We start from the raw sequence: 26,448 nt of genomic DNA, 5'->3' as shown, positions 1-26,448 counted from the left end.
CGCAATGTCTGCTTAATCCCGCATGTCGATGTTCACTGAATGCTGTCATGTGCCATGACTATCAACAATGAACATCGGACAATCGTTCCAGCATCCCTCCCATGTTTGACCGGCCACCAGGGCGGGTCAGCGCGCCTGCCAGCCGGCCGTCAATCCCCGTCATCCATCTGGCTTTTCCTCTGCGCAGGTATTTCCTGCTCTCCGCGGATGACGCATGGCTCGCCTGGCGCGGTCGGCCGGCTCCGCTCTGGAGGTGACTCGAGCGCGGCCAGGTCGCGGCGGTCACCGGTCGGTGGACGGTGGGCCTCATCAGGAGGTCCGGTCACGTGCGGGCCCGGTCGCACCGCCGCGCCGGTCACAGCCGATGACGCCGAGAGACGCGACGGTCTGAGAGTGGGACCGGTCGGCCGGTCCGACGGCGGCCGATCGGCAGGGACAGAGCCGCGGTCAGCGAGGGGACAGAGTGGTCAGTGAGGGGGACAGAGCACCGCCAGGGGACAGAGCGGTCAGCGAGGGGGACAGAGCGCCGCCAGGGACAGAGTGGTCAGCGAGGGGACAGAGTGGTCAGCGAGGGGACAGAGCGCCGCCAGGGGACAGAGTGGTCAGCGAGGGGGACAGAGCGCCGCCAGGGGACAGAGCCGCGGTCAGCGCGGGGGACAGAGCGCCGCCAGGGGACAGAGTGGTCAGCGAGGGGGACAGAGCGCCGCCAGGGGACAAACGTACTCACCGACGAACGTGACGGTACTGTTGTGGTTGGGGTCGTACGGGCAGAGGCCGCGACCGTCCCGCTGGCCTCCCTTGGGCAGGTAGCCGACGTCCTGAAACATGTCATCACCGCGTCACGACACGGCTCCAAACTACCCTCGCCGGCCCGTTTCGGAGGGAGGTCACACGAGACCCACGTCCTTCTAACACGCACACACGGGGTCGGGCCGCGGTGAAGGAACAAATATTTCAGTGCCAGGCAGAGAGCGCCCAGCCGGCGCCGCGGCCCAAATTTTTGTCCCGCCGCTCCACAGGGCACAGACACTCGCTCCATTTATCACAGAGTCGTTTGTGGGCCCGATCCCGGCCGCTCCGTTCCCTAATGGCGTTTTAACTGTGGATTTCCGGAGACGTCTGAAATTAAATGTTAGCGACAGAAGCCGGAAAAACGTCCCAAATGACATCTGGTCTCCCACAGAAATCGAGGAAACAAGCGGTGGCGCTACATAAAAGCACAGTTACGTTAACTAGAAGCCAGCGTGAGGCGCATTCGTACCGGGTGCTTCTGGTAGTGGCGGCACTTGGGCTTGTAGGAGTTGGTGCCACATACGAACAGCTGGTCGTCCCCCCGCTTGGCCAGCACACGGATGTAGTTGTGGCACGCCTCCTGCGGGAACAGATACATGGTGAGATAGGGCCCTTGAAGAACAACACACGGCGTAAAGTGCTGTTCGGTGTCGTCTCAGTGCTGCAGGGTTGTGCTCGACTCATGAGTCGAGTCAGAAATTTGACTCAACTCTCGACGCAAATGAGTCAGATTTGAGTCGAGTCGGATAAAAGGTTGAGCTGTTGAATTGAGTCAGAGTTGAGTCGGACAAAAATATTAAGGCGTTGAGTTGAGTCAGAGTTGAGTCAGTAAAATAGCTTTTGACATTGAGTTGAATCAAACATTTAGGAACATGAGTCAGCTGACTCAACTTTCTAGAAACTATATATATAACTAGAGGGACAGCATTACGCGCAGCGTAATAAATCAAGTTTCATTGCAATCGGCCCAGTAGCGGCCGAGTTATGGCCAGAATAAATTTGGCGTCTCCTCCTGGCCGGCGGTGCCCTGTTCCGGTATTCATTGCCAAAGGTCAGTGACCTTCCGGCTTTAAAGGGATTATCAGGGTTTAAAAATTGAAAGGAATCGGCATAAATTTCCAATCAATGAACTCCCCAGACTCTGCCGATTCTAAATATATGCATAAAATGTAAATCGGTACCAAAATTTGCGAGATATAGCCGTTTCAAAATTGACAAAATTGTACTTACTCACGCAAAACAAGTACTTGGGCGGCCAAGTTGGCCCATCACTAAAATGTAAACAAAGAGCAGCCTTGGGAAATTTCGCCAAGGCCGCCGCACCGCACTGTCGATTTCCACAAGACGGGCCTTGTCTGTTTTGTTTTTGTCTGTTGTTTTTAGGGCCTTGCAACAAGATTTCAGTGCTTGGCATTGAATTTGGATATGAACAAATTGAAGATTTGCTTTTCAATAAGACAGCAAGAGTTATCAACATTGCCAAAGTTATTATTTTGATTTGAGTGTGATTTGAATAGCTTGAGCTTGTTTGCTGATCATCAAATCTTGATTAATATCATTTAAATGTCAACAATTTTCAAGGGTAAATTTGAGTGTTTTATTTCAATAAATTGAAATGTAAGTGCATCAGGCACAAGAGCTAAGTTTCAATCTGATTATTTTGTCAAGAGTGGTCAATCTAATGTAACGTCTTGCGAGAAAGCTTACCTAAGTGACTGAAGAAAGCGCTACCTACAGTTTTTCAAGATCTATGTTGATCTGTTTTTTCGAACAACAGGTTGTACAACATGATGTTGTGACATGACCTCTGTGTCCTGTACGTCTCCCCTGCTGCTGCAGCAGAGCCCCGGCTTCAACTATAGTTTGTTATGGGTGGGCTCTCCGTGAACATCTTGGTGCGTTTCTACATATTGCTGCTGTGAAAGGACGGTACATGAAAAAATATGTAACTTGTATGTTTTTTATTGCCCTGGTACCTACTTCATGTATATTTTTGTTGTTTATGAGTGATAAATGAATATATTTTGAGGAAAATTGAGGCATTTCAGTTTTAGTTTGTGGAACAGAACAGAAGAAGCTGCTGAGTGCGGATCATGCTTCAATTGAGAGAATCATCCTCAGTTATCTACATATAGGATAGGCATGCTTTGTAAGCTCCTTGCATTTTGCCAGCTTCTACTTGCTAGTCAAAGTTGTAAGAAGGGTTAGGGAGAACAATTGGTACACATGCCACCATGTGCAATCACCAAACGAATGAACGTGAGGGCCAAGTCCTTCACACAGCATGGATGCTTATAGGTACTGCACTAATGTATAATGTTCATTATGTTCATATTAGCAACTCACCCAGGCAGCCTGCCTTGTGGTATTTCTGAGTTTAAGATTTTGTAAGACTCACACTAATCATAAGGTAAATTATATTGATATGTATGGATGAACAATGTGCAAAGGGGTCGCACGTGCCTGCTCAGTGCTCAGCCATGGACGCACGTGCCTTCTCAACAATGGGCGTGCTTGCAGACATCTCCATGGACGAACAATGTGCAAAGGGGGGGGGGGCGTGCCTCCGCGGCCGCCTGTTGGCTCAGCCGCTGCTGCTGCTTGGCGCCGCTGCTGAGCGCTGCCGGAGACGCCGCTCGCTGCCGGAGCTGCCGGAACAGTCACCGGAGCTGCCGCCCGCTGCCGGAGCTGCGGGAGCCGGGCCCGCCGCTCATCTGTCAGGACCGCCGACGGCAGCACGCCCGTCTGTCAGGGTCTGTCAGTGCCGGCAGTGGACGCGCGCGGGTGCGGGCCGGGTACGGACGCGCGCGGGTGCGCGCCAGGTACGGGTGCGCGCCGGCTATGGACGCGCGCGCGCTTGCGTGCCGACGATGGGCGCGCGCGCGTGTATGCCGACCATGGCTGCCGCCCGCTGCCGGAGCTGCGGGAGCCGGGCCCGCCGCTCATCTGTCAGGACCGCCGACGGCAGCACGCCCGTCTGTCAGGGTCTGTCAGTGCCGGCAGTGGACGCGCGCGGGTGCGGGCCGGGTACGGACGCGCGCGGGTGCGCGCCGGTACGTGCCGGGTACGAACTCGCTTGGGTGCGCCCCGGCTGTGGACGCGCGCGGGTGCGCGCCGGGTACGGACGGGGCGTGCTCGCCGGGTAAGGACGCGGCGCGCGCTTGCGTGCCGACGATGGGCGCGCGCGCGTGCATGCCGGCCATGGCCGCGCGCGTGCGCCCCAGCCATGGACGCGCGCTAATGCGCGCCGGCGATGGGCACGCACGTGCCTGCTCGGCAATGGATGAGCGACGAGCGTGCCTTCTCGGAAATGAGTATACATGCAGACATTTCATGGATGAACGCTTTCAATATGTTCAATGTGTTGAGACGGATCTGAGTAAACTGGAGAGAAACTAGGATAGTTTTAGTCCTGCTCAACTAGTTCTGCCAATAAGTACAAACACCACCTTGCTGCCAACTGCTTACCAAATACCGCATCTGTTGTACCCTTGCATGATGCATATGTACATACAGAAAAAATACAGTCTGTTGAAATCTGAAAACATACACTGCTGAGCACTGTGGATGAATCTGTATGAACCCGGTGGGCGTGGCTCAGCGAAACCTTCTGGCCCAGGTTATAATTGACAGTGAATTAGGAATCAATCCTTGCGAAGAGAAAATAGATCATTGTGCTTTAGATGAGCATAATGAAGAAGCGTTCCTGAAGTTGAGTTAGTGACTTTCCATCATCCATGCCAGATGGCCAAAACACACCATTTCAATACTGTCCCAAAAATATATTTCAAAACACTTATTGCATGGCTATACACACCAGCCTACTCAGTCACCACACTCAAACCAAGGCCATATAAGGGTAGTAGTATAGCAGGCGTCACACTTGTTTTTTTGCAACCATGAACGAACGAAGAGAGGCGCTGTAGGTTAGGTTTGGTTTGGTAAGGTTTGGTGAGAAAGCATCTCTGGGTATAGCGCATCTCCTTGGTTGCAAAAAGAAGTGTGACGCCTGCTTTATGACTACCCATATAAGTAGACTCAAACACAGTCTACTGATACAAACGTCACTGGTCTCAAGTCTGCGCTCAATGCACCAGATGTACACTACTCACAATACGTCAGGACTCAACGTCAGCCACCAATTTTCTACATCAAAATTCACATCAGGTTTTCAAAGTAACAATGTATGTGCCACTTCTGTACTTTGTGCTACAAACACAGAATAAATGATATCAGTCAGCAATGCATTGCTCATTGTCAGCCAAAGTCTGCAAAGTCAGTCCGCAGGCTTTACAAGTAAGTGCAAAGTCTGCGGAGATCAGTTGCTTTACACACCACCAATATCATGCTGCAATGTGCTCAAAACATGCCTATACACCAACAACAAAGCACAACCATGAAGCACCACTGATAACACTTAACCTCAAAGCACACAACATGATAATTTATTTATTTTGAGTACCTACAGAAACAGAATGTCTCAAGGCCACTTGTGCTCACTCCGAAATCTGCCAGTCGCTCAGCCTTGAACATTGACATTATTTCATCTGAAATCTATAATCTTCACTTGATCAAAGTTGATCTGCGTCATACATCTTACAACGGATGTCTCGAATTATTGGTAACGTTCAGCACTTAGCATTAAAAATGATAGGTAACTTTGATTCAACACTAGTTCCATCCAAGCTTCTTCATTGCTTGAGCTATATCACTTTCAAGTTTAATTACTTGAACTAAGACATTCTTGAATTACACTCGGGATGAGCTTAGTTTGAACGCACACAACACAATTTTTTAATTTGAATTATTTTGATAACCCACAGGATATCTAGAATGAGAAGCTGAGAAGAATGAGAAGAAGGTTGTGTTCGTTGTGTTACGGACCTATGCTATATTTCCCTATTTTGTCTTGGGAAAATATAATGGAGCATGTAATCCATTATATTTTCCCTAGATCCATTATATTTTCCCTAGAAATATTTAGAAAAGTCTCCGCTAGTGTAAACCCTATGGGCGTTTAGAGATGGACCACCAAGTACTCGCAAGTTTACGCGGCTGGCAGCCGCGAAAACTTTGGAGGCCCACCATTGGAAAATTAGGCAATTTTGAGACGAATGATTTTGGATTGGGGCTTCAGTCACCTTCTTCTACACGTTTCACTGAGTAAGTCCGAAATTTTGGAAAAAACCCTGATAATACCTTTAATTTCACTCATTTTGCAACGAAGAAACTGAGCCTACGGCGCGTGCTCTCTGCTCGGCGCCGGCCGCGGCCCAAAATCCCGCAAAGATGCGCCCGCCACGTGCAAACCACCGAACCCACCCCCACCAAAATTTAATACAACAAACAGATGCACGCGTCCGACTTGCGCCCAAAATTCCACCCCCGCAGCCCGCACCGTTCCGGAGCAATAGCCCGCCAAGCGTGACTGACGCGTTACATACATACATACATACATACGTACAGACGTTTTGATTTTTATATATGTAACTAGAGGGACAGCATTACGCGCAGCGTAAAGAGGGACAGCATTACGTGCAGCGTAATAAATCAAGTTTCAATAAAATCGGCCCAGTAGCGGCCGAGTTATGGCCAGAATAAATTTGGCGTCTCCTCCTGGCCGGCGGTGCTCTGTTCCGGTATCCATTGCCAAAGGTCAGTGACCTGCCGGCTCTGATTTCCCTCAGTTTTGCAGCGAAGAAACTGAGCCTACGGCGCGTGCCGTCTGCTCGGCGCCAGCCGCGGCCCAAAATGCTACAAAGATGCGCCCGCCACGTGCAAACCGGCGAGCGCACCCCCACCAAAATTTAATACGACAAACAGATGCACGCGTCCGACTTGAGCCCAAAATTCCACCCCCGTAGCCCGCACCGTTCCGGAGCAATAGCCCGCCAAGCGTGACTGACGCGTTACATACATACATACGTACAGACATTTTGATTTTTATATATGTAAATATATATATATATATATATATATATATATATATATATATATATATACATATATATATAAGCTTTTCATACCCCCCGCTTAACAACTTATCCCTGGCTCTGCTGCCGGATTTTTTTCACCCCCCCCCCGCTCAACAACTTCTTTATCTGAGTCAATTTTGAGTCAACTCACTTGACTCAACAAAAAATTTGAGTCAGGTTTGAGTCGACTCATATTTTCATTGAGCCGCTTGAGTCATGAGTCGAGTCAAGGGAAAAAATTCAGCTCCTTGTTTGAGTCAGAGTTGAGTCAGGGCTTTCTGAAGTTGAATGATGAGTCGAGTCGGCAAATTTTTTTGAGTCGAGCACAACCCTGCAGTGCTGACCTGTGACGAGAGTGATGTCCATCCCGGACCCTAAGGGACTGATAGCTTATCGTACGCCGAACACGTTACATAATACAGTACCGAGCTGTCATCGCGCGACCTCGGACGGCACTCTCCCTAGTGAAACTCTATCGACAGCCGACATTCCCTTAAGCGATCGATGACTCCCAGGTTCCGGCGCGGCGATTACGTTAATGTTCCGATGAACGGTGAATGGTGGACACGTCCTGCATTTTGAATGTAGCTCGGAGCGTGGCTATTCCCCAGGGTGACCAGCTCAGCCGGCTTACGCGGTAGGAGAGGGGGACGGGACGGTTCGCTCCCCAAGGTAGTAGGTACCCCGCCTCCGGCTTAGGCGCTCGATCAAAGTTACAGAGACCTCTGGTCAAGTTAGAAAGGCATTCACTGCATACTTCAGAAACATTGCCGGCTATTCTACAAAGAATGTTTAACGTCCATTAGTGCTGAAAGCCTGAGCCTCTCGAGGGATACGAAAGTGCATACCGCTGCCAAGTGTACGAATAATGTGTCTGTATGTGTCTGTCCGACGTGCATTACCTCGTCGAGTCCCTTCATGATGCAGAGCTGGACGTCCTGCGGCTCCGAGTGCCACTCGAGTCGCTCATCGCGCCGCTCCGTCAGGTCCGTCAGACTGATGTTGAACACGATGTTCCTGTGGGGGAACGACGGCGCGTAAGACGTGTGAATGATACTACACGGGTTGCTTGACAGAGTTACATCCTACTTCCTGTCTCTCAAACTGAGCTACGTATCCCCCCTCCCCAAATACACACAAACAGCCGGTATCTAAGGAGTGCAGAGTGCGTGGCGCCGCGACCATCCTCTCCTATCTCATCAGCCCTCTGCGCCCGGTGGTCACGTGCACCGGTCCGTGCACAGTCTGACACGCGGCACGCTCGGGCCGCCTCCTCCTGGTTAGCCGCTCCAGTGCAGGCGACCGACAGCCAGCGCACGGCGATTGTTCCGGTCCGTCCGCGTCGCTCGGTCAGCGAGCACGGACGGACCACGGAGCAGCACTGGGACACACAGACAACTGGGTGGGACAGTGCAGACAGGAAGTCACCGCCGTGGCCGCTGCTGTCGAGTTACTGCCGTGCAGCGCTCCATTGTCCCGTAGTGTAGCTGATTGCAACACAATCAACACAACACAATGCAGTCGCATTGTGGCCGAAGCGTCTCGTTCCAAACCATGCTCACGACCTTCTGGGTCCAGACAGGGCGGGGTCGCGACCTTCTGAGGTTCGGCCGGGGCGGGTCGAACCGGAGCCGAGCTCCGTGTCCGTGACCGCTGTTGTTGGTGACTGTTTGGGCGGCTCTACCGTGGCCTGACGCTCCATTCATTGTCTAGCGTCCAGTATGAGGCCGCAGATACCCACGTCTATATCGGCGGTGGGCGATAACCGTCGGCCGTTCCGCGGGCATCAGCATACGCCGGCCGCCGGACGTTCCTCCATTATCGCCCGACGCGCCGACAAATCGCGTCGTTATCGACGCCCATCGGTGCCGACACGGCCGATCGCGGCCAGGGGCGGGCTGCGGTCGCTGGGGCCGCCCCCAGCTCCGGCCGAGCGGTGTGGGAGTCGGGAGCAGCTCTAAACGGTCAGCCGTTACCTCGCCGGCTGCCGAGAACCGTTTGGGAATGAGGCCCAACGTGAAATATCGCCGGCCGGCCCGCCCGATCGGCGGGTCAACCGCTATCTGTCTGAAAATAGATCGCTTCTCTGAATAGTTAGTCGGGCGAGCGACAATGACACACCCCGCCCAGGAGAAATCAGACAGATATTTAAGTCGGGAACGGCCGAGTGTCCGCGCCGGCTGCAGAAATTATCGGAGCAATCTCAGGTAATCTGCACCCATTTCACAGGCGAAAGTTCGGTTGTGCATTGGGATCAGCGTTATGAAATACCATACACGATGACGGCACCGTTCCAATCTGACAGGATCGGCACGCCTCACGATCAGAGTCGAGTGAGATCACGGCATTCAGTACGATCCGCGCTGAATAATAGGCATCCGATATGGGAAAGGTTCAGACACCATCGGCCAGCACCGTCGAAATAGTCCCGTGTAAAGTTCGGCAGGACAGTTAGTATAGTTGACTGCGCTATTACCCACGATGTCCTGTTTCAGCAGCTTACTGCGCTATATTCCAGTGCCATTCCAGTACGGATGATAGGAAATATGATCAGAGCTGCGCTTATGCAGACAGGACAGGTGCTCCGAGAAGAGGTGCGCCGTCTCACAAGAGCTGATCCCCGCGCAGTGTTCCAGCGGACGATCCATCAGACACCATGTCCAGGTAGACAGAGCCACCGGTGGTAATGTCCTGACCATGCACCCGTCCCGCCGCCGGCCGTGGGCCTTCCCGGCTCCCGGACTGACCACCACACGGCCACTGGCAGCCGATGGATCGACGAGCCGCCATGGCCAGTCTCTGGGCCCGTGAACGGAGCACCAGAACCATTCGGCGCGCGGCTGCCGCCGGCGTGTGTGAGCTCTTTCTTATAAACCACGGTACCGAGCACCGAGTGCCGAGCATTGAACACCAAACACTGAACAGAGCACCGCACACTCAGCATGGAACATCGAACGCTGAGCGCTGAGCACAGAACAAAGAGCGCTCAGCACCGATTACTGAGCAATGAGCACTGAATGTTGAACGCCGAGCGCTGAGCAGTGAGCAAAGAGCAAAGAGCACAGAGCACCGAGCACTGATCACCAAGCACTGAACACAGAGCACAGAACACAGAGCACAGAACACAGAGCACAGAACACAGAGCGCAGAACACAGAGCACAGAGCGCCGACTCACCTGGCGCCGATGAGCAGCGAGCTGCCGTCGTTCTCCAGCAGTCGGAAGTGGTCCTTATGCGAGACGTTACCGGCGAACCTCAGCATGCTCCGCTCATCTGCAAAGGAGGATCAACCCGTCAGATCAGACAAATCACCGCAACAGCCGGCCGGTCGCCTGACAACACACCGAGGGTGACCGAAAACGGAGCGCCGTTCCGCCACAGCCGCCGCCACACAGGGCTGCTGAGCAATCATATCAGACAGATCTTGTTTGCCAACTCGAGCTTATAAGCCGCCGATCCGTCATGCATGCAGCCGCACGGCTTTGCCGACATGCGGACGGGACCCGTTCCACGTTATATGAGTCTGGCGTTGACTTTTTTTGCGCCTGAGCAGGGGCTTTTGGGCTATTCGCGTACACGAGGGGCGATGACCGAGTACACTTGTGTCATTCACGGCGAATCAGCGACGAGCGCGCGGGAAAACCGGGCGCACGCCACGCGGCCAGGACACTAATCGCTACAGAGCTGAGCGGAGACGGGAAGTCACCCGTCAAGCAATCGCACGCGTCCGAGGCAGGAAATCGGCGCAGGAGGGCTACACGAGTGGCAGGTGGGAGCTGCCACCGTCCGGTGACAACCGCACGGTTTCAGTCATCACCACACAACCGCTGTCCCGACAGACACGGCAGCTCGCGCCCGCTGCAGCGGACGGGGCCGGCTCCCCTGGGAACGCTCACACTGCGGGATATTTCAGTCCTCTCTCGCCGCGCGCTGCACGCCTCGACGGCTCGTGCAGCGGCCAGCTGCCGGCCCGAGGTGCCCCGTTCAATTAGCATTCACCGGAGAACTGCGGCGCGCACAGAAGGCGGACGGGCCAGCACGTCCAGCCGAGTGGGAAGATGGGCGCTGCAAATGCGCCTTTGAGCCGAACCGACCAGCCAGTTGAAAGTGGCGTTTAACCTTGGAAACGGCAGCAGCAAAACAGCGCCTGGCGGCGACGGTGACGCAAACACGCCAGCAAAAAGGCCCAATCGGGAAGCGGACACCCTGTTACAGCCGACAACACGGCGGATTGAATCGACGACACCCGGCCCTCATAAGCGAACACCGTGTTTCCGGAAACCGTACACGATGCGCACTTCCTTCGCCGGTGTGTTCAGGTGCCGTGACGGCGTCTGCGCCGTATAATACCGAGGGTCTCAGCCCCGCCGGCGGCGGCTGCAAGGCCAGGTGTGTGAATCCGTGGCAGATCACCTCCATCATTCACACCCTCTCCACGCGGCAGGGCAGCTGTTCGGAGCAGCGCAGTCCAAACCTGCACCAGCTCCTATACCAGCCGCCCGGGTGCTTGATCGTACAGAGCCGCTCCCAGTCCAGCGGGCTCCTACGGTCGGCGAGCTGCCCCAGTCGTATAACCATCGGAACGACCGGCCGCCACCGGTCCTCCCCGGGGCGAACGGAGGCGCCGGTCCGGCCCGTTACACCATCCCGCCGCGTTCGCCTCCCCCGTCGAGCGACTGACCGATAGCAACCGACAGCGTAAATTGGCGCTGCGGCGATTCCGGCGCGCACGCGGCGACGGTGATTAGTTTCCCGGCGAGGTCCCCGCGCGGCTGATGGCATACTTACCAGCGAGCGGTGCGCGTGTAATCGCATACGATGGCGTTAATAGTAACAGCACGACATGGAGTGATTCTCGGCCGATAGCCGGAACACCTGCCGTCGCTGGTAGGCGTCGTTCAGATTGGTGCTATTGTTATCGGTCAGCTCTGAAGCTGTGAGATGCCGGCACGCATACCGCGACCCACGCTCCATCTCAGCGCAAACCGTCTCAATTAGGCTCGTCCGCTCGGGCCGCACCTCTCATTGACGCAGGCACTGCTCGAACAAATCCGTCCGTCAGCCGCGCCCGCAGCCCCCAGTCCCGCTCCGCCGCGCCTTTGTGTTCTCTCGGCGCGCGTGCAGCCCTCGTCTGACGTCACCGCGGCCGGCGGCATGCAAATCCGCGCTGGGAGGCCGCAGTTCTGGGTACGACCACCTTTCGCCAGGTGCATTCGGTCTGTCTGGTCGCGCTGAGCCCTCAGCCGAGGCCGGGTTCGCTGAACAGACTGTAACCGGTTTGCGAGCGGCCGCTGAGCACTGCTCGGCGCGGGACTCTCCGCTCTCCGTACGGCGGACAGCCCCGCCGGTCAGTGATGGTCAGCGTTGGTCACCGCTCTGGTCGACCCGGCCCGTCGGTCACCGTCGCAGATATGCATCAGGTGACCTCAGAGGGGGAGAGTGTGAGACAGTGAGAGCTGACTGACCGGGGAGCCCCTGCGCGCGCCATGACCTACAACAGGAACTGCTGGATCCGGTGATCACGAACGGAGAGTTGCACCACCGTCCCAGTTCGGTCCCCCAGTTCCGACCCATTTATTCCCGGACACGCGTTTCCGTTTGGCACAGTCCCCGATCAATTCGACTTTGTCGATCCGTCATCCCTGACACCGGCCCCTCGTTCCACCCAGCTGGGCAGCTGCAGCCCCGCGGGACGGGGGGGGGGGATGTTCAATTGGTCGGCTGCAGACCGCGGGCCACCTGACCCGGCGAATCACCCGGCACGCGCCACCAGCGCCGCCACAATGCCGTGTTGCAGCGGCGTCAACAGGGCGTCATTCGGCCTGCCGCCGCAGAGAACAATAGCGCGGTGCTGCGGACGGGCGACCAGCAGCCCGTCAGCCGTGTGGCAGAGCCCGGAAAGTGGTGTGTCGGGCCGGTGACACAGCTGGGCCGCGGATGATAATGGCCCGATAAACCGACGAATAATTACTCCCGTGGCAGTTGCGGCAGACAGGAACAACGGAAATATGACGGGACTAAAATGAAATGTTATAAATGTCAAACTCCACACCTGGTTCTATCTAACTGACAAGAATAAAAATGACTTGTCATGCCATGTTCAAATGAAACTTTTTCCTCTTTTCAGTTTTTACTATGTCCGACTCGGTAGCTGAATCTTTCAACCCATCACAGCAGAACCGGCAGCCGCCGCCCCTCGGTCCAATGGCTGTCCGGTGACATCCGGCCAGCCGGCCCTCACCTCAGCGCGCCGAACGAACTGAAGTGGCTTTTTGTCGTCTGTTTGCACTCTCGTCCCCGGTCGCGTCGTGGGAGGGGGCGGTTGAGTGGCCCCGTTTGGTGGCCGGATATCGGTCACGCCCCGTGCCCCCGCGCGCGGACAACAGCCATCCTCCCCTCTCTCTTTTTCAAAACCCCACAGACCCACCTCTCCCCCTCTCCCTCCCTCTCTCTCTCTCTCTCTCTCTCTCTCTCTCTCTCTCTCTCTCTCTCTCTCTCTCTCTCTCTTTTTTTTTCTCTCTTTCTTTCAGCTGCAGCGAAGGTCAAAACGGGCGTTAGCTCACGAGTCACGGGTACACAGCAGAGGTAAACTCGACCCAGGGCGTTCCGTGAACGACCAGTCAACCAAACCACCACCAAGACACACCTCTGCCGGTCACGATAAGGTCGGCGCACACGGGCGTTCCACAGAGGAAGTGGCGCCGCACTGCCAACACCTCCGGAGAGACCACACCGAGCGCCCAATATCCGCCGGAATACGCCGGAATAGGTGACGGGGAGCCGGGATAGGCACCCGGCGGGGCTGTGTGTGCATGAGAGATGACCTTATACAAAACATACAGCCATGACGCGTGGGCGGACGCCGGACAGCGATGTCACCTCCGATACCGGTGCGGCATATGTGCGGACAGGCGACCGATCCGGACCGATCCAGGTCATCCCGGTCAGCCCACCGCCGCGGACCGGTCCGCCCGGCCAGGTAAGGCACGACGATACCGCGAGACCGGTCAGTCCCGGGTGGTCACCGGTCATCACTGACGGACGACAGACAGACAGAGGTTATTGGTGGTCGGCAGGGGTCACTGCCACTGGACGTCCACGGAGGTCTCATGAGGTCACTGCCGGTCACCGCAGTAGTCAGAGATGATGTCAGTCACCTGACAAGATCTCCATGGAGGCAGCACCACATGAGAGACGGTGCAAGACGTGAGCAGGGGAAAACGGTCATCGTCTCGCCGGTTCACACTAGGTCGTGAGATGAGGAAATTAGCGTGCGTCATCTCGCGTCATCTCACGTCATCAGCCGCCATCCGGGCGCCGCGGGACATGGCACTTAGAATCGGGACACGGTACTTAGAGCCGGGACACGGCCTGCGAGTTATCTCGAACACGGCGTGCTATCAGGGTGGGTCGGCCGTGTTATCTCGGAGGGACGGTTCGGGGCCCGGCGCTGACGCCGGTAGAGAGTAGGACTGTCTGATTTGGACGCCGGCGGCGGGCGCTGGGGTCCGGGGATGCTGACCTGGCGAGTGTCCCATCAGTCTCCATGGCGCTGGTCGGAGCTCCGCAGGCTGCCGCTGCCGGTCACTGCACAGGAATGCAGCACAGAATCAATTACGGCCGGCACGGCGAGGAGCGCGGTGATGTCGGCAGGCTGAGGTCCGCGCGGCGCCCTCTCCCCATCTGTGTGCCCAGACGGCCGCCGCCGGCGCGGTGGTACGTCTGACGCCGCGCTGCGCGCCCGCTCGGCTCATGTTTCCCACTGACACGCCGGTGGCCGCAAGACGTGCGCGGAATGAGGCACCGCGAGCCGGTAAACAGGAACCGGCGTCGGAGCGGCGCGCTCCCCGCGACATCGGCAGGCGGGAGCCGCGGCTGGAGGGACGACAGGAGACACCACGGAGCAGCCGCACACACGTGCAGCTTCACCTGTGCTTCACATCAGCCGAGCGTCCCTCGGGCGGAGACCGGCGCCTCGTGATGAATCGACGGGCTCAAATGGCACGCACTGTCAAAACAAACAAGGTACGCATGGCCAATGCGTGTAACTATGTAGCTTTGAATCCATCTCGCAGATAGCGCGTCCCCAACGAATTTGAATTTCAAAACTCGGACCGGGTCGCCGTCGACGCGTCCCGCCCTCGGGTAGGAGTGATGACCGAGTGAGTCGAACGGCCGGGGTAATTTGTGTCACGGCGATGTCGGGCCGTGTCCCGTAGGCTCGCTGGCGGCTGTGTCACTGCGGTGGTCGCGCCCAGCTGAGAAACACGGCGAATCTGATGGGCCGCCATTACAGACCGAGCCGGCAGCGCCGCCCGAGGGGGCTGCCGCACCGGTTCGACACGCGATCAGCGGCGGCGCGGAGATCGCTGCGGTCGGGTCAGACGTGCAGGGCCGCAGCTGCACCGGCCGGCTGTCTGACGGTGCGGCGGAGCTGACACGTCTTGTTCGGGCCGAGTGACGCCGTCGGCTCGGGTGGCCGCCCTGAGACAGAGGCCCGTCCGGGCACCGAGCACCGACAATGGATGTCGTCCGATCGTATCGGACGGCGCGGTGCACCGCCGACGCCTCGCGACGCGCGACCGAGGGCGTCTATCGTCCGGACGGCCCGTCAGGTCACAGTGGTTGACAATCTCATCGCAGCAGTGCCGAAAGGTTAGGTCACAGACCGGTGCGGGGTCGTCACGAGGTAGCACTCCCGTCTCCCGCCCCGCTTCCCGCCCAGTCCGGTCCGGTCCGTGTCCAGTGCAGATTGCGGCGACCCTCGGACATTTCCGCCGGCTCGTTCCCACCGGAGACAGATGGCGGTGTCTCACGAGACGCGGCGCCGAGTTCCCACACGGACAGCGCATACGGCTGTAAGTCATTACATTACCGACCAACTGTACCCGGAGCGGCCGGCTCTCGGAACACAAACAACAAACACCGGAGAGAGCCACAGTCTGTTCTGTTCGCCGATAATGGCACAGCCGCTCCATCAACTCGGGCCGAATACCGGACAAATGCTGGGAACAGGCTCTGAAAGAGGCCGTCAAACTTATTGACCTTTCCGGCGTGTTTATTGGAGTCGTTGACAGAGATGGATGACGCCGCGGCCGGCGGTCGGCCGGGCGAGATGACGCCGATAGATCCGATCGATGCATGTTTGGGACTCACGCCACAATTGGCCGCTGGCGGCGCCCCGGCCGACGTCAAAACAGGCCTCCGGAACAAGCCCGCTGACGCCCCGACCCCCGATTTATGACGCTAATTTTGTCCACCCGAAAAATAGCTCCTCTCGGGGGTCGGCTTGGAAAAACAGACTGTCCCGCATCCGGCGACGGTTGGTCGTCGGCAGCGGCGGTGGCGGGAGCGACGGAAGCCCCGCGGCGATTCGACGCGCATGGCGGCTCTCCGGGTGCACGTGGCTCGGTCGTTACTCATCTGCGGCGGAGGAGGCCGGTGACAGCGGGCACGTGGCCGCCCCTGCGCCCTCCGTCCGCGCTCCGGCAGCTGCAGCCGCCCGACAGCTGCCCGGTCGACCGAGACGCCCCTCCATCACCACCCCATGTTCCGCGGCAGGAGACACGCCAATCCCAGCGGCGGATCGTACCGATAAGCAGACGTCGGACCGATTCAGCCACCCCCTCCAGTGTTCCTAAAGGAGCGTCTTCCTCCTCAGGATGCTTTTGAGTACCCTCCTCCACGTGGGCCGATTTCCATAGGTCGGTTGACCTCGACGGGCGGTCCCAGGGGTGACCGAGCCCAAGAAACAATCGGTTGCCGTGGTATTTGTCCCGGCTCAGGAGGGTGGTTACGGGGAGACGGAGAGCGGAGTTTTTGTCGGCCAGCCTGTTACGGCCAGTGATTTATGTAGTGCGGCTCGGGTACGCGGGGCAGACCGAGAGAGGGGCGAGCTGCAGGAGGTATGTGCTACACCGCGGCCGGGGGACGGAGGGACAGCCGCGCCAGCCGGCTCCACATGCTCCGCACATGTTTGCTCGTCCCATTCCTCAGCAGTGTTGGCTGCTCCGAGGACAAGCCGAAAGCAAACAGAGCCCGGGCTGGAGCGTCGCCACATTCATGGCCACTAGTCGGCAGAGCGGGACAGAATGTCCCGACACCAGGACAGCGTAGTTCCCGGGCCGTCCCCGTCCGCGTGCGTCTGAACGCTGTTATCGTGCCCAACAGCCGGCGGCGTTTGTGCAGTGGGAGCCGCCCGAGGCCGCCCCGACCCAACTCAGACACGACATTGGCCTGTCAACACGCCAGCCGAGCCGAAACCCGTCATCGGTCGGCAAAAACAGGCGACGCGACACGCCGCGCCCGCTACTGTTGGCGGTGGTCGGGCCGACATGGGCTGACGCCGACTGTCCGCCCCGCGCCGGGCTCAGAGCGCCGCGTCCCACGGCGGAGAGTGACGGGGCGACTGTGGCTGCTGGGCGGCGGTCAGAGATCGGAGGGCGGCGGCGATGGCGGTGGTCACGCGACTGACTGAGTCATCCACCGCTCCCCACTCGGCTGCCCACTGTTCTAGCCCACGGCCCATCAGCGCCTGTCAGCGGCTGTCGGCAGGGCGCTCACCACCGAACTGGGGAGGGCGCCGCGGCTCCAGCTGGCCCGTCTCCGTCGGCACAAAGTGCCAGTCACAGCTGGCGGAGCGGCGCCTTGCACATGTTCTGCACGTGCAGTCTGGTGCAGCGGCTACGTGCAGTCTCTGACGCAGCCACCTCCCATGCCACTCGCGAGAGGTGCCGTTATATCTTGTCCCGCGCCATTAGCGTCAGAGGACAATAGTGCTGACCTCCAGAGAGGAGTGGTTCGAAGTGCGCTCACTAGAGATGTCAATCAGATACCAACTTTTTGGTATACCGATACCAAACCGATACCAACTTGGTATTTGGTATTTTAATCGTAATGTGTTTGGTATTTTGTTGGTATCATAAGCCCTCACTAATGTATAAGAGGCTAATAAATCGGTAAAAAGTTGGTATTTCCCTCAGTTTCCCAAGTTGGTTTGGTTTCGGTATTTTCCCGTGGTTTTGGTTGGTATTTGGTTTGGTATCGGTATTCCGATTTTCCGTAATTGACATCACTAGCGCTCACGTCTCCCGGCCATTGTCGTAATCGCGCCGCGAGGACCTGACAATAGGACAACGCTGCTGCCATCCGTCCATCCGTCCGTCTGTCTATCGTGCTGGGCGTCCGCAGTCCACATGCGGAAGACAGCGGCGCGAGCCATCACTAACCAGGTGCGCGCGGTGCGTGAGCAGCGCCGCTGACGTCATGTGTGCAGCGCCGCGCACGATGCGGCCCACCGTTTTCCTGTCGGCTGTCGGTTCCACTTTCCGCGAACGGCCGGCCGTGATTCCGGCCGACTCCACCCTCAGTCGAGGTCAGCTCCGCCGGCGCGGCGTGCAGACTCACACGGACCGGGCTATACGGCGGCGAGGGCGTGCAAAAGCTCACACGGAAAGGACTATAGCAGCGAGTACGGCTAACCGGACCTGGCAGCGGCGAGACTGTCCTTGATTGGCGGTCGGCGGGGTCACGGCGGGTCACGGCGGGTCACAGGTCTTCCCAGCGGTCCAGCCGCGGGCGCGTGCCGGCTCCACACCTCTGCCGGCGGGGCTCGGGTGCGACACGGAGCGTGTGACTCTCACACGCCGCTTTGTTACGGCTGAGCGGAGCTCACCGCAGACGGACGCCGCTCGGTTTCGGCGGCGGTCAGCCGTCACGTCTTGAGTCACAGAGGGTCACGGTCAGTCGGGGAGGGAGCGGGACGGACGGAGACCACGCTCACGGGACACGCTTCGGTGGGTGGCGCCGGACCTCCGTGCGAACAGAGAGCGGACACAAAGAACCGGACCACCGTCCGAACATTGAGCAGCTGCAGCGCTCCACAACTGACAGCAAGGCGTCACTCTGCTAAACACTGGTGGTCTCCAAGGAGTCGATTTCAAGGAAGGGAGGGGAGAGGTCTGATGAATCAACCATGCAAAGTGGTCCATCCTCTGCCGTGTCCCGGGGGAGAGGGGTCAGAGACCGCCTGACGCCCATGTCCGGACCCTCCCGGAGGAGGTCCGACCCCGATCAGCAGCGATGAGACACCACCAGACCGCTCGGATACGGGCTCGTGCAGCCGGTCACAACCGGCCACAGTACGAGTCCCGTGCAATAGCCGCAGCCTGATAGTATCGCCGTCCGCGGTTTGCAGGCAGGTTTTGGTCCTGGCTTGGTCACGAGCCGCGTGCGTGAGGGCGCTCCATTCGTCAGCCGAGTTTGACAGAAAGACGGCCAGCCGGCTTCATCGGCGACACCAGCATCGACAAAGCCGATTTCCGGCGGTACGGCCGGTTTCAGATCGATCGGACCAACATTTGAGGTCTGATCCGTGCAGCAAACGCCGCCATTTGACCGTAATACCGCCGGTGCCTCCCCACACAACGATACAATGGAGTTTTAGCTGAGCGTCTGGCCGCCAACGAGCGTTCAAGTTCAAAGACACTGCGCGGGGAGGGCAGCCCTGATACCATCTCAGGAAGCTGGCCAACGACGAAGGACAGCACCCAGCCGTGGCGACCCGTCACCCGTCACAGTGTCACTGACCGTCACAGCGTCACGAAACGTCACACACCTCCCAATCGGGGTTGCTGCCCCGGTCAACACTGCAGCCCAAAAAACGGCCCAGCGAGCAGTGCAGTGACCTATCGTCATACGACTGAATGCCCCTGTCGGACGCATACGCAGACTAAAACACCGGTGAATAGTAACCCGGCTCATCGTAAACCACCTCCCTCAATGTCACGCCGGGATAACTCACCGGCTGCCCGGAAAAAACGCCCGCTGAACGGCTGAGCCATGAGACGGCCGCGGTATTGATATGGAAATGTGTCGGTACCGGAGCGGACCCGGGCGGGGCCAGTGCAGGGGGTGGTCTAAGCCGACAGCAGTCGCGTGCTCAGCGGCGCTTGTGGCGGTCAGTCACCTGCAGGAGGCCGTCTAGCCACGTCCCACGAACATCCGACCGCGCACTGCACGCACGACAGCTTTATGCGTGCCAGGATAAAACTAACCAAAATCGTGGATTTAATTCAGTGTATGCTCTAAGTACGAGACCACAAGTTACATCAGGAGAAAGCGGGGAGCAGAAGCACAGGTGATCTCACTGGGAGTCTGTCACGCCATAAGACGGTGCGTCACGGGGCGTGTAACGTGACACCCGTGACAGCCACCCACAGCGGCGGTAGCGTCACACCGCATCTCCGGCCATCTCCGCGACCGCAGAGAGGGAGGAGAGGAAGGGAGAGGGGAAGGAGGCTAAATGGGCGGAGATATGGAGAGGGGAAGATCAGTCACTCGGGCGGTCTGGCGAGCGGCCAGCGGTGGACGGGGGAGAGGCGGCGATACAGCTGGCCCGTTGCACCCTCTCCCCTCACCCTTCTCACATCCTGCGGCAGCCGCACGCAATGTGTCACCGTGACGGGAACAGCCGACGGGCCCGACGAGCCTCACTTGTCACCGGTGCGGCACATAGGCTTGTCTCCGGAGCCGTCAGCACCGACCACAGTTCTGGGGAGACGCGAACAGCACCCTTTACGAGGCCATCAAATTAGTGGCGACGCGGCGCAGCGCGCTAAGCAACGCCGGCCGACAGTGCTGCCTGCAGCGGGACTGGAACGGCGGCGGTCCACTGACGCCCCAATCCGCGGCAAATGGCGCAATCCAGCGTTGCAGCTCACACCAACCGAGCCAGTCACAGCTGCAGGGTTCGAGAGAGACGGCCGGTCGCCGGAAAATGTAGGTTTGTTGAGGAGCGGCCAAATAGAGCGGAGAATGTTTGATCAACGCCGCAGACCGACAGTCGGAATCCCAATGGCTTCGGCAGCGGACCCGCAATACAGGGAATCGGTACACAACCTCCCCAGAGACGACGCGCGGCCGGCCACGTCGCTCGGCTGACCAATTGAAACGGCCCTGAGGCGGATCATTCCCGGTGAAATGGTCACTCGGGCCGGCCGCGTGGGCAGCGGACAGCTGCGTCGTACGTGCCCGGGTCGTTCAGTGTCTGCAGTAGCCACCTCCGACCTGCCCCGCACGTCAGCTGAAGTCGTCCCACCGCTGACCTACCGCTGACGGCCATCAGCAGCAGAAGTCAGCAGCAGTCAGCGCCCACAGACCGCCTACCGAGCGAGAGACCCGGTCAGTCCGTCCGGCCGTGACCCGCCTGCACCGCTCGTGCCGACCCCATGTGTGACCCCACCGCCGGACGCCGCGCCGGTGGCTGCGGGAGGCGGACCGCGCCGCCCACCGCCTCCGAGCGCCGATAGGATGGACCCGTGTCGTGACGACCGCTCACGCACGGCCAGCCTCCACCGGAGAGAGGCGCCCTGTGGCCGCAGCGAGCGCAGGCCACGCACAAAAACACAGCACCGCAAAAAGGAGGCGCGCGGGCTGCTGGCCAGTCGGGTCACCGGACAAAGGACCGGAGAGTGCACATACAGAGGGTATCGGCGGGCCGCCAGCAGCGCGGGGAGGGGATGCAGTCGGTGAGCGGGTCCCGCAGCAGTCAGCGTGCGCCCGGCCCGCGGCGGAGGGGTGAGCCAGCACTCCTGCAGCCACGGCCGCACGCAGCGCGCTTCATATTCAACCGGAGCCATCAGCGCGAAACAACGGCCGGGTCCGTGCAGCGTCATCACGCCAAATCGCCACACTCAGTCACCGACTGGGGGAGTGGGGGCCGTGCGGCGCAGTCGAATCACTCATCGGTCCTCGCTCCTGCCCCCTCCCGGCCGCATAAAAACCGGATCACCGGCACAGCAGTGGTCCGGCCTGCGCTCACCGATGGAGCCACGGGACTAGCAGAGAGCGAGCAGCAAACGAACAGGCCCCGACGGTCGTGTTTGGTCTGACCTTCTGGCCAGTTTATGGCTGGCACTTACCGCGCCTCCGCTCCGCCCGACGGCCGCGCCGGTGGCGCCAAATTTAGCTCTCTCGGGCGGCGGCAGCACGCCAGCATTGTTCATGTGAGCCCATCCGATGAGTAGATCTGGCCCGGTCGCGGTGAGCCGCGCCGCACGCCGGACCAGTCCCAGAGCCTCAGAACAGGGTGGGTCGGCCCGGTGATCTCCGGCGAGTCACCGACACGGGTCTCCCAAATCGGCTCAGCTCCCCACCTCCGCGCGGTTCACCGTTAGCGCCCGTGGCTGACACTCCCAGCAGGGTGATAAGGCCCGGGCCGGACCGCTAATCTGAGATCTCCATCGTCCGCCGGCCACGTCACCTCATCTCGTGCCGGCCGGACCGTTCACCCTCGTCTCGGTGCACCGGACATTAAGCTGGCCCGGCAGCGCAGCGGATTTTCCTCACAGACGGAAACTTGCCGCGGGTTGCATAAAGGGAGTGGGTTACTACCGCTCAGGTAGATACACGGCACGAGAGCCGAATTCGGCCGGTCGAGACCGATGGCTCTGCTGAGATGGGTGGAACTGACCCTGTATGGAGCGAAGAGCCGGTCATAGAGCCGGCTGTGGAAGCCAGACGCAGCCGTCTCCATGTCATCCACCACATGGCACATCGGCCCGCGGCCCCATGACCCTTCCAACGGACTCCACCGTCACGACAAAGGACGGGCACGCAGCGGACAGCGATGGCGGCGTGACGCGTTCTCAGCACTGTACGGAGCACACACCGGCGCCCAGCGCCAGAGGACAAATATGTTGTTTTGGCGCGCGGCGACACGGCGCGTCGGCGCCTGAATGACGGCGGAATGACACGCGGAATGCCGTCTGGTCCGGCCGGGTGCGCGATGAGCCGCCTATCAAACGGTGTATACAGCCGGGCGCGGCCGGGGTGCCTCCGACAACACGCTCGCACGCCGGCAGCACAATACATCGCGACGCCATCGGTGCGCGGCTGGCATTCTAATCCGCCAGCCGGTGCCAGCGCGAGCCCGCAGTCCTCTGGCACGGCACGGAGCGCGTGACACCCGACGGCGGGGTGCAGTGGAGGACAATGCGCGCCCGCCGGCACCCGGCTCTGGCTCGGCTCCAAAGCCCTAGATCAGCTCCAGTTCCCACGGGGAGGGTCGGGTCGGGCCGACCCCTCCGATCACTGCCCCCGGTCAGCTCAGCCTACGGGGCCGTGACCGGGTCGCGGAGAGAGCTCAGACGTCGATGTCGGCTATTCCAGAGACGCGATGAATTTTCGTCGACGAGGCCCGCCGGCCGCAGCGCCGATCTCATCTGCGATTGCAGTCCCTCCGTTTGGCAATCCATTGCCGCCGCTAGCGCCGGCCGTCCCATTCTCCATAAGTTAGTTGGGTCGAGTTTGCCCGCTCATAATAGCGGAATATAAATGAGATTTTTCCTTCGACGAGCTTGCAGAATACATATCGTCGGCGCCGACGTCTGGAAATCTGGAACATGTCGTTTGCCTCAATGGACGCCCTGATTTGGGATTCATGCTCTGTTCGCTCCGCGTCGAGGCGTCCAAGAATGAAAGTGCAGCCGAAAGAAATTCAGGCCGGTGGAGCTACAATGCAGAGGCGGCAGAACGTCGATATTTCTGCGCTCTCCTATGCTTAACACATAATATAACAATACAATAATAACAAAATATAAAGCGCGAACAGATTATATCGGCGCACATTCCAGGCAAGAGACCTCAGTTATCGCGTGGCACGTGGTGGCCGTCCTCACCCCACCCCTAACCCCTACCCCTCCGGGTCTGATGGGTCCGATGGCCGCGCCACGATAGCGTCTCCTCGCTGACTGCTATCCCGACCACTCGGTAAACACATTCGCAAGCCAAAACAGACGGACGGTCCGACCAACCACTCCAGACCGTGCCACGTTCCTCCTGCGAACGGCGGCACGTGACTGGTCATTGGTCACTGTCCGGTCACCCACCGGTCAACACCCGGTCATTGCTCGGTCATTGTTGGGTCACCGCTCTGCTCGCTGTGTACTGTGTAGGTACTGTGTGTAGCATCAGTGCCGGCCTCTGATGATAGACAGACAGGCCGTCGACTGCTCCAGTCTCCGGCGCCTGCTGGTGGGTGCCGCGGAGAGCGCTGACCCCAAATTAGGGAGCGGACGACTAGGGCGCCGACAAATCACCGGTGACGTCAGTGACGAGCCGACCAATGAGCGGCGCCGGCCGGTGCACGGAGACAGGCGGCAAGTTCCCACGGCACAGCGCGTTCTCCCGGCCGCCGCCCGACAATTACACGGCTATTTCTACGAAGCAGTCTGTGCCATTGTCCCGGTCAGCCGGTGGGTACCGAGGCGGGGGAGAGGGAGTGCAGTTCCAGCAGAAAAACCGGCCGATAAAATTGCAGCACCCGATCAGTGCAGCCGCAATACCTGGGCGTGACCAATGGCCCACTGATTGGTGTCGAGACAATGGAAATACTCATACGGGATAATTTACGAGTAACCGTGAATTAATTACGGTTAGCACAACTTCAGCTCACTTCTGCGGGGAGAAAGTACTGCCGGTAAGCGCAATGGTCACTGACAGCCATCATCCCTGGGCCCAGCTCCGTTGGCGACGTTGCACGCAACGATATTGTGCAAGCCTGAAGTTCATCGCGCAGGCCAAAAAGATGGCACGGTAAAAATGGGATGACCTCAATGTGTCTGCTTGTTCCGGATATCACATCATTCCTAATCGGGCGAAATCTCCTCTGCGTGGAGGCATTTCACGACGTGCAAGGAACTGCCGGTTCACAGGTGGTGCAGTGTGCAGTGTGCACAGACGAGTCCCGCCATTCGGACCGACTACCGGTCGTTCTGTGGCCTGCACAGCTGGTGATCGGGTCAGACTGGTAGTTACACACACGGCGGCTCGCACAGACACCTGTGTGTCGTGCCAGAACGGATGTCACCTGTACCACCAGTCGCGCGAGGCTGCAGGTACTCACCGAGTGGGACGTATCGCCGGGGCGTCAGGTCCTCCTGCCAGAGGGCGGAGGCCGCGGACAGACCGGCCAGCACCAGCAGACAGCTCAGTGACGGGACCGCCATGGCGCGGCGGGCGGGCAGACACGGGAGATCGAGCTGTGGTGCGGAGACGGTCTAGCAGCGCATCACTGAAACATACAGAAGCACGGTCATGCACGGTCCGCGGTAAAGACGGCCGGTCACACGAGCCGAGAGATTGATAAGTTAGTGATGAAGCATTCATCGATAATCATGTCTGACTCATAGCTAGCCTGTCCTGTTCTGTTCCTCATGGAAACAATGATTCGTCAGCCACCCCGCTCCTAATCCCCAAGATGCTGTCAGTGTCAGACCCGTTTAGAAGGCAGGCGCCACCTTCAGACACTTTCCGCAGTCGCAGTCTGTCCGGGGAGTCCCAGTCTGTCGCCTGGCGCCGCGCTCTGCATGCTGTTTCCGGATAAAACCCCGATCAGCCATCGCCTATCGGTTTTCCGCCGGCAGCTCGGCGGCAGCTCGAGCGACGGCCAGTCGGCTTCCGCAGCTCTGGCGCCGGTGGGGGCAGCAAGTCTAGACTCCAGCCTCTGGTACACGAAATCTGTCGGCGGGCCGCGTCCCGATCACCTCTGAATGTCGGCCAGTGGTGTCGGCCACTGGTGTCGGGCGAGGTGCCAGAGGTGTCCGTCTGCACGCGCCCGGCCCGGCGCCGCTCGTGCTCGCCCGGACACCGTCCATCACGCCTGCACGGGCGCCCCTCCGCGTGCACCGTGCACCCACTGTGCGTGTATACACAGACAGTAAGTGTGCGTGCAGCCAGCAGTAGGCCATACCGTTCGTTAGCCCGTCACGCGCCCGGCGGGTCAGACGGGTACAAAAACGACGGCCTGATGACGCACGGCTCCGCCCACCGAAGTGGTGTGATAATTCAACCGCGCCAGGCCATAACTAGCAGATATATAACAGTAGGCTGCAATCGACAGCGACTCGGACAGTACACGCAGCGAGGTTTGACCTCCGCTGTTTAGGCTCAGACATAAGCCCCGCTCGCGGGGTCACCGCTCTATCCGGGAAGAGAGGAGCGGGTAGAGACTAGAGACCCCGACCGACCGCCGGCCACCTGCGACCGCCGCAGGATGTCCGATCAGACCACAACAGCTCCCGTAATAACACATGCGGGGCCGTGAGAATACACCGGCCACAGTCTGGCCCGCGACAGGTGCAGTGCGCACCGTGTAGCGCCGCAATCGGCACCAACAGGGGTTCCTGTTGTGGCGAAACCCCATCCCGAATACACCTGCCGGTGGAGCCAGCCGAGCCCCGGCCCGCCGTACTCAAACACAGCCCTCGTGCTCCCGGGCGCCGAGGTCTCCGAGGTCGGGGTGCACTACTCCAAGCCTCGCCTCAGCTCATCCTGTCGACATTGTTTCAGGCTAATTAAATTCCCTCGAGATCCTCATAACGCTGCGTCAAAGTTACTCACTTGGAAAACTTGGGCCACGCCATTGTCTTCGTAGTAATTAGCAAGACGGCGTGACCGTGAGCGATAGCTTTGTTAAAACAAAGCACACGAGAAACCCAGCGACCAAGGCAACAAACATCCCCGCGACCGGCCGGGTCCGCGGCGCCGGGCCGAGCGGGCAGCGCATCTCATAATCAGAGCCGTCCGTGGCAGTGGCAAACAGCCTCACGGTCGACAACAGACCGTCCGCTCCGTCCCTTCTCCGTGCCTGCACCTGGCGAGCCAGGTTTTTAGCCGCGGC

The 26,448-nt window shown here is 59.0% G+C and overlaps 1 protein-coding gene across 4 annotated transcripts in view; it reads right to left on the bottom strand.

The window, feature by feature from the left end:
• The window catches only part of LOC122374718 (semaphorin-1A-like), a 36,103-nt gene extending 11,261 nt beyond the window's left edge, over positions 1-24,842 (bottom strand). For all 4 annotated transcript variants that reach the window (XM_043353638.1, XM_043353639.1, XM_043353640.1 and 1 more), the window contains exons 1-5: positions 24,673-24,842; positions 9,944-10,040; positions 7,670-7,784; positions 1,262-1,372; positions 728-818 (exon numbers count right to left, since the gene is read on the bottom strand). In XM_043353638.1, coding sequence (XP_043209573.1) covers positions 728-818; positions 1,262-1,372; positions 7,670-7,784; positions 9,944-10,040; positions 24,673-24,775 — 517 coding nt within the window. In that variant the 5' untranslated portion in view covers positions 24,776-24,842. The remainder of the gene's footprint in view (positions 1-727; positions 819-1,261; positions 1,373-7,669; positions 7,785-9,943; positions 10,041-24,672) is intronic.
• Positions 24,843-26,448: the final 1,606 nt, after the last annotated feature.

The sequence above is a fragment of the Amphibalanus amphitrite genome, unplaced genomic scaffold (assembly GCF_019059575.1).
Source record: "Amphibalanus amphitrite isolate SeventyFive unplaced genomic scaffold, NRLGWU_Aamphi_draft 001701F_arrow, whole genome shotgun sequence".
NCBI classification, from domain to species: domain Eukaryota; kingdom Metazoa; phylum Arthropoda; class Thecostraca; order Balanomorpha; family Balanidae; genus Amphibalanus; species Amphibalanus amphitrite.
The sequence above is the reverse complement of the archived record's forward strand: the minus strand, read 5'-3'. Positions and strand labels throughout refer to the sequence as shown.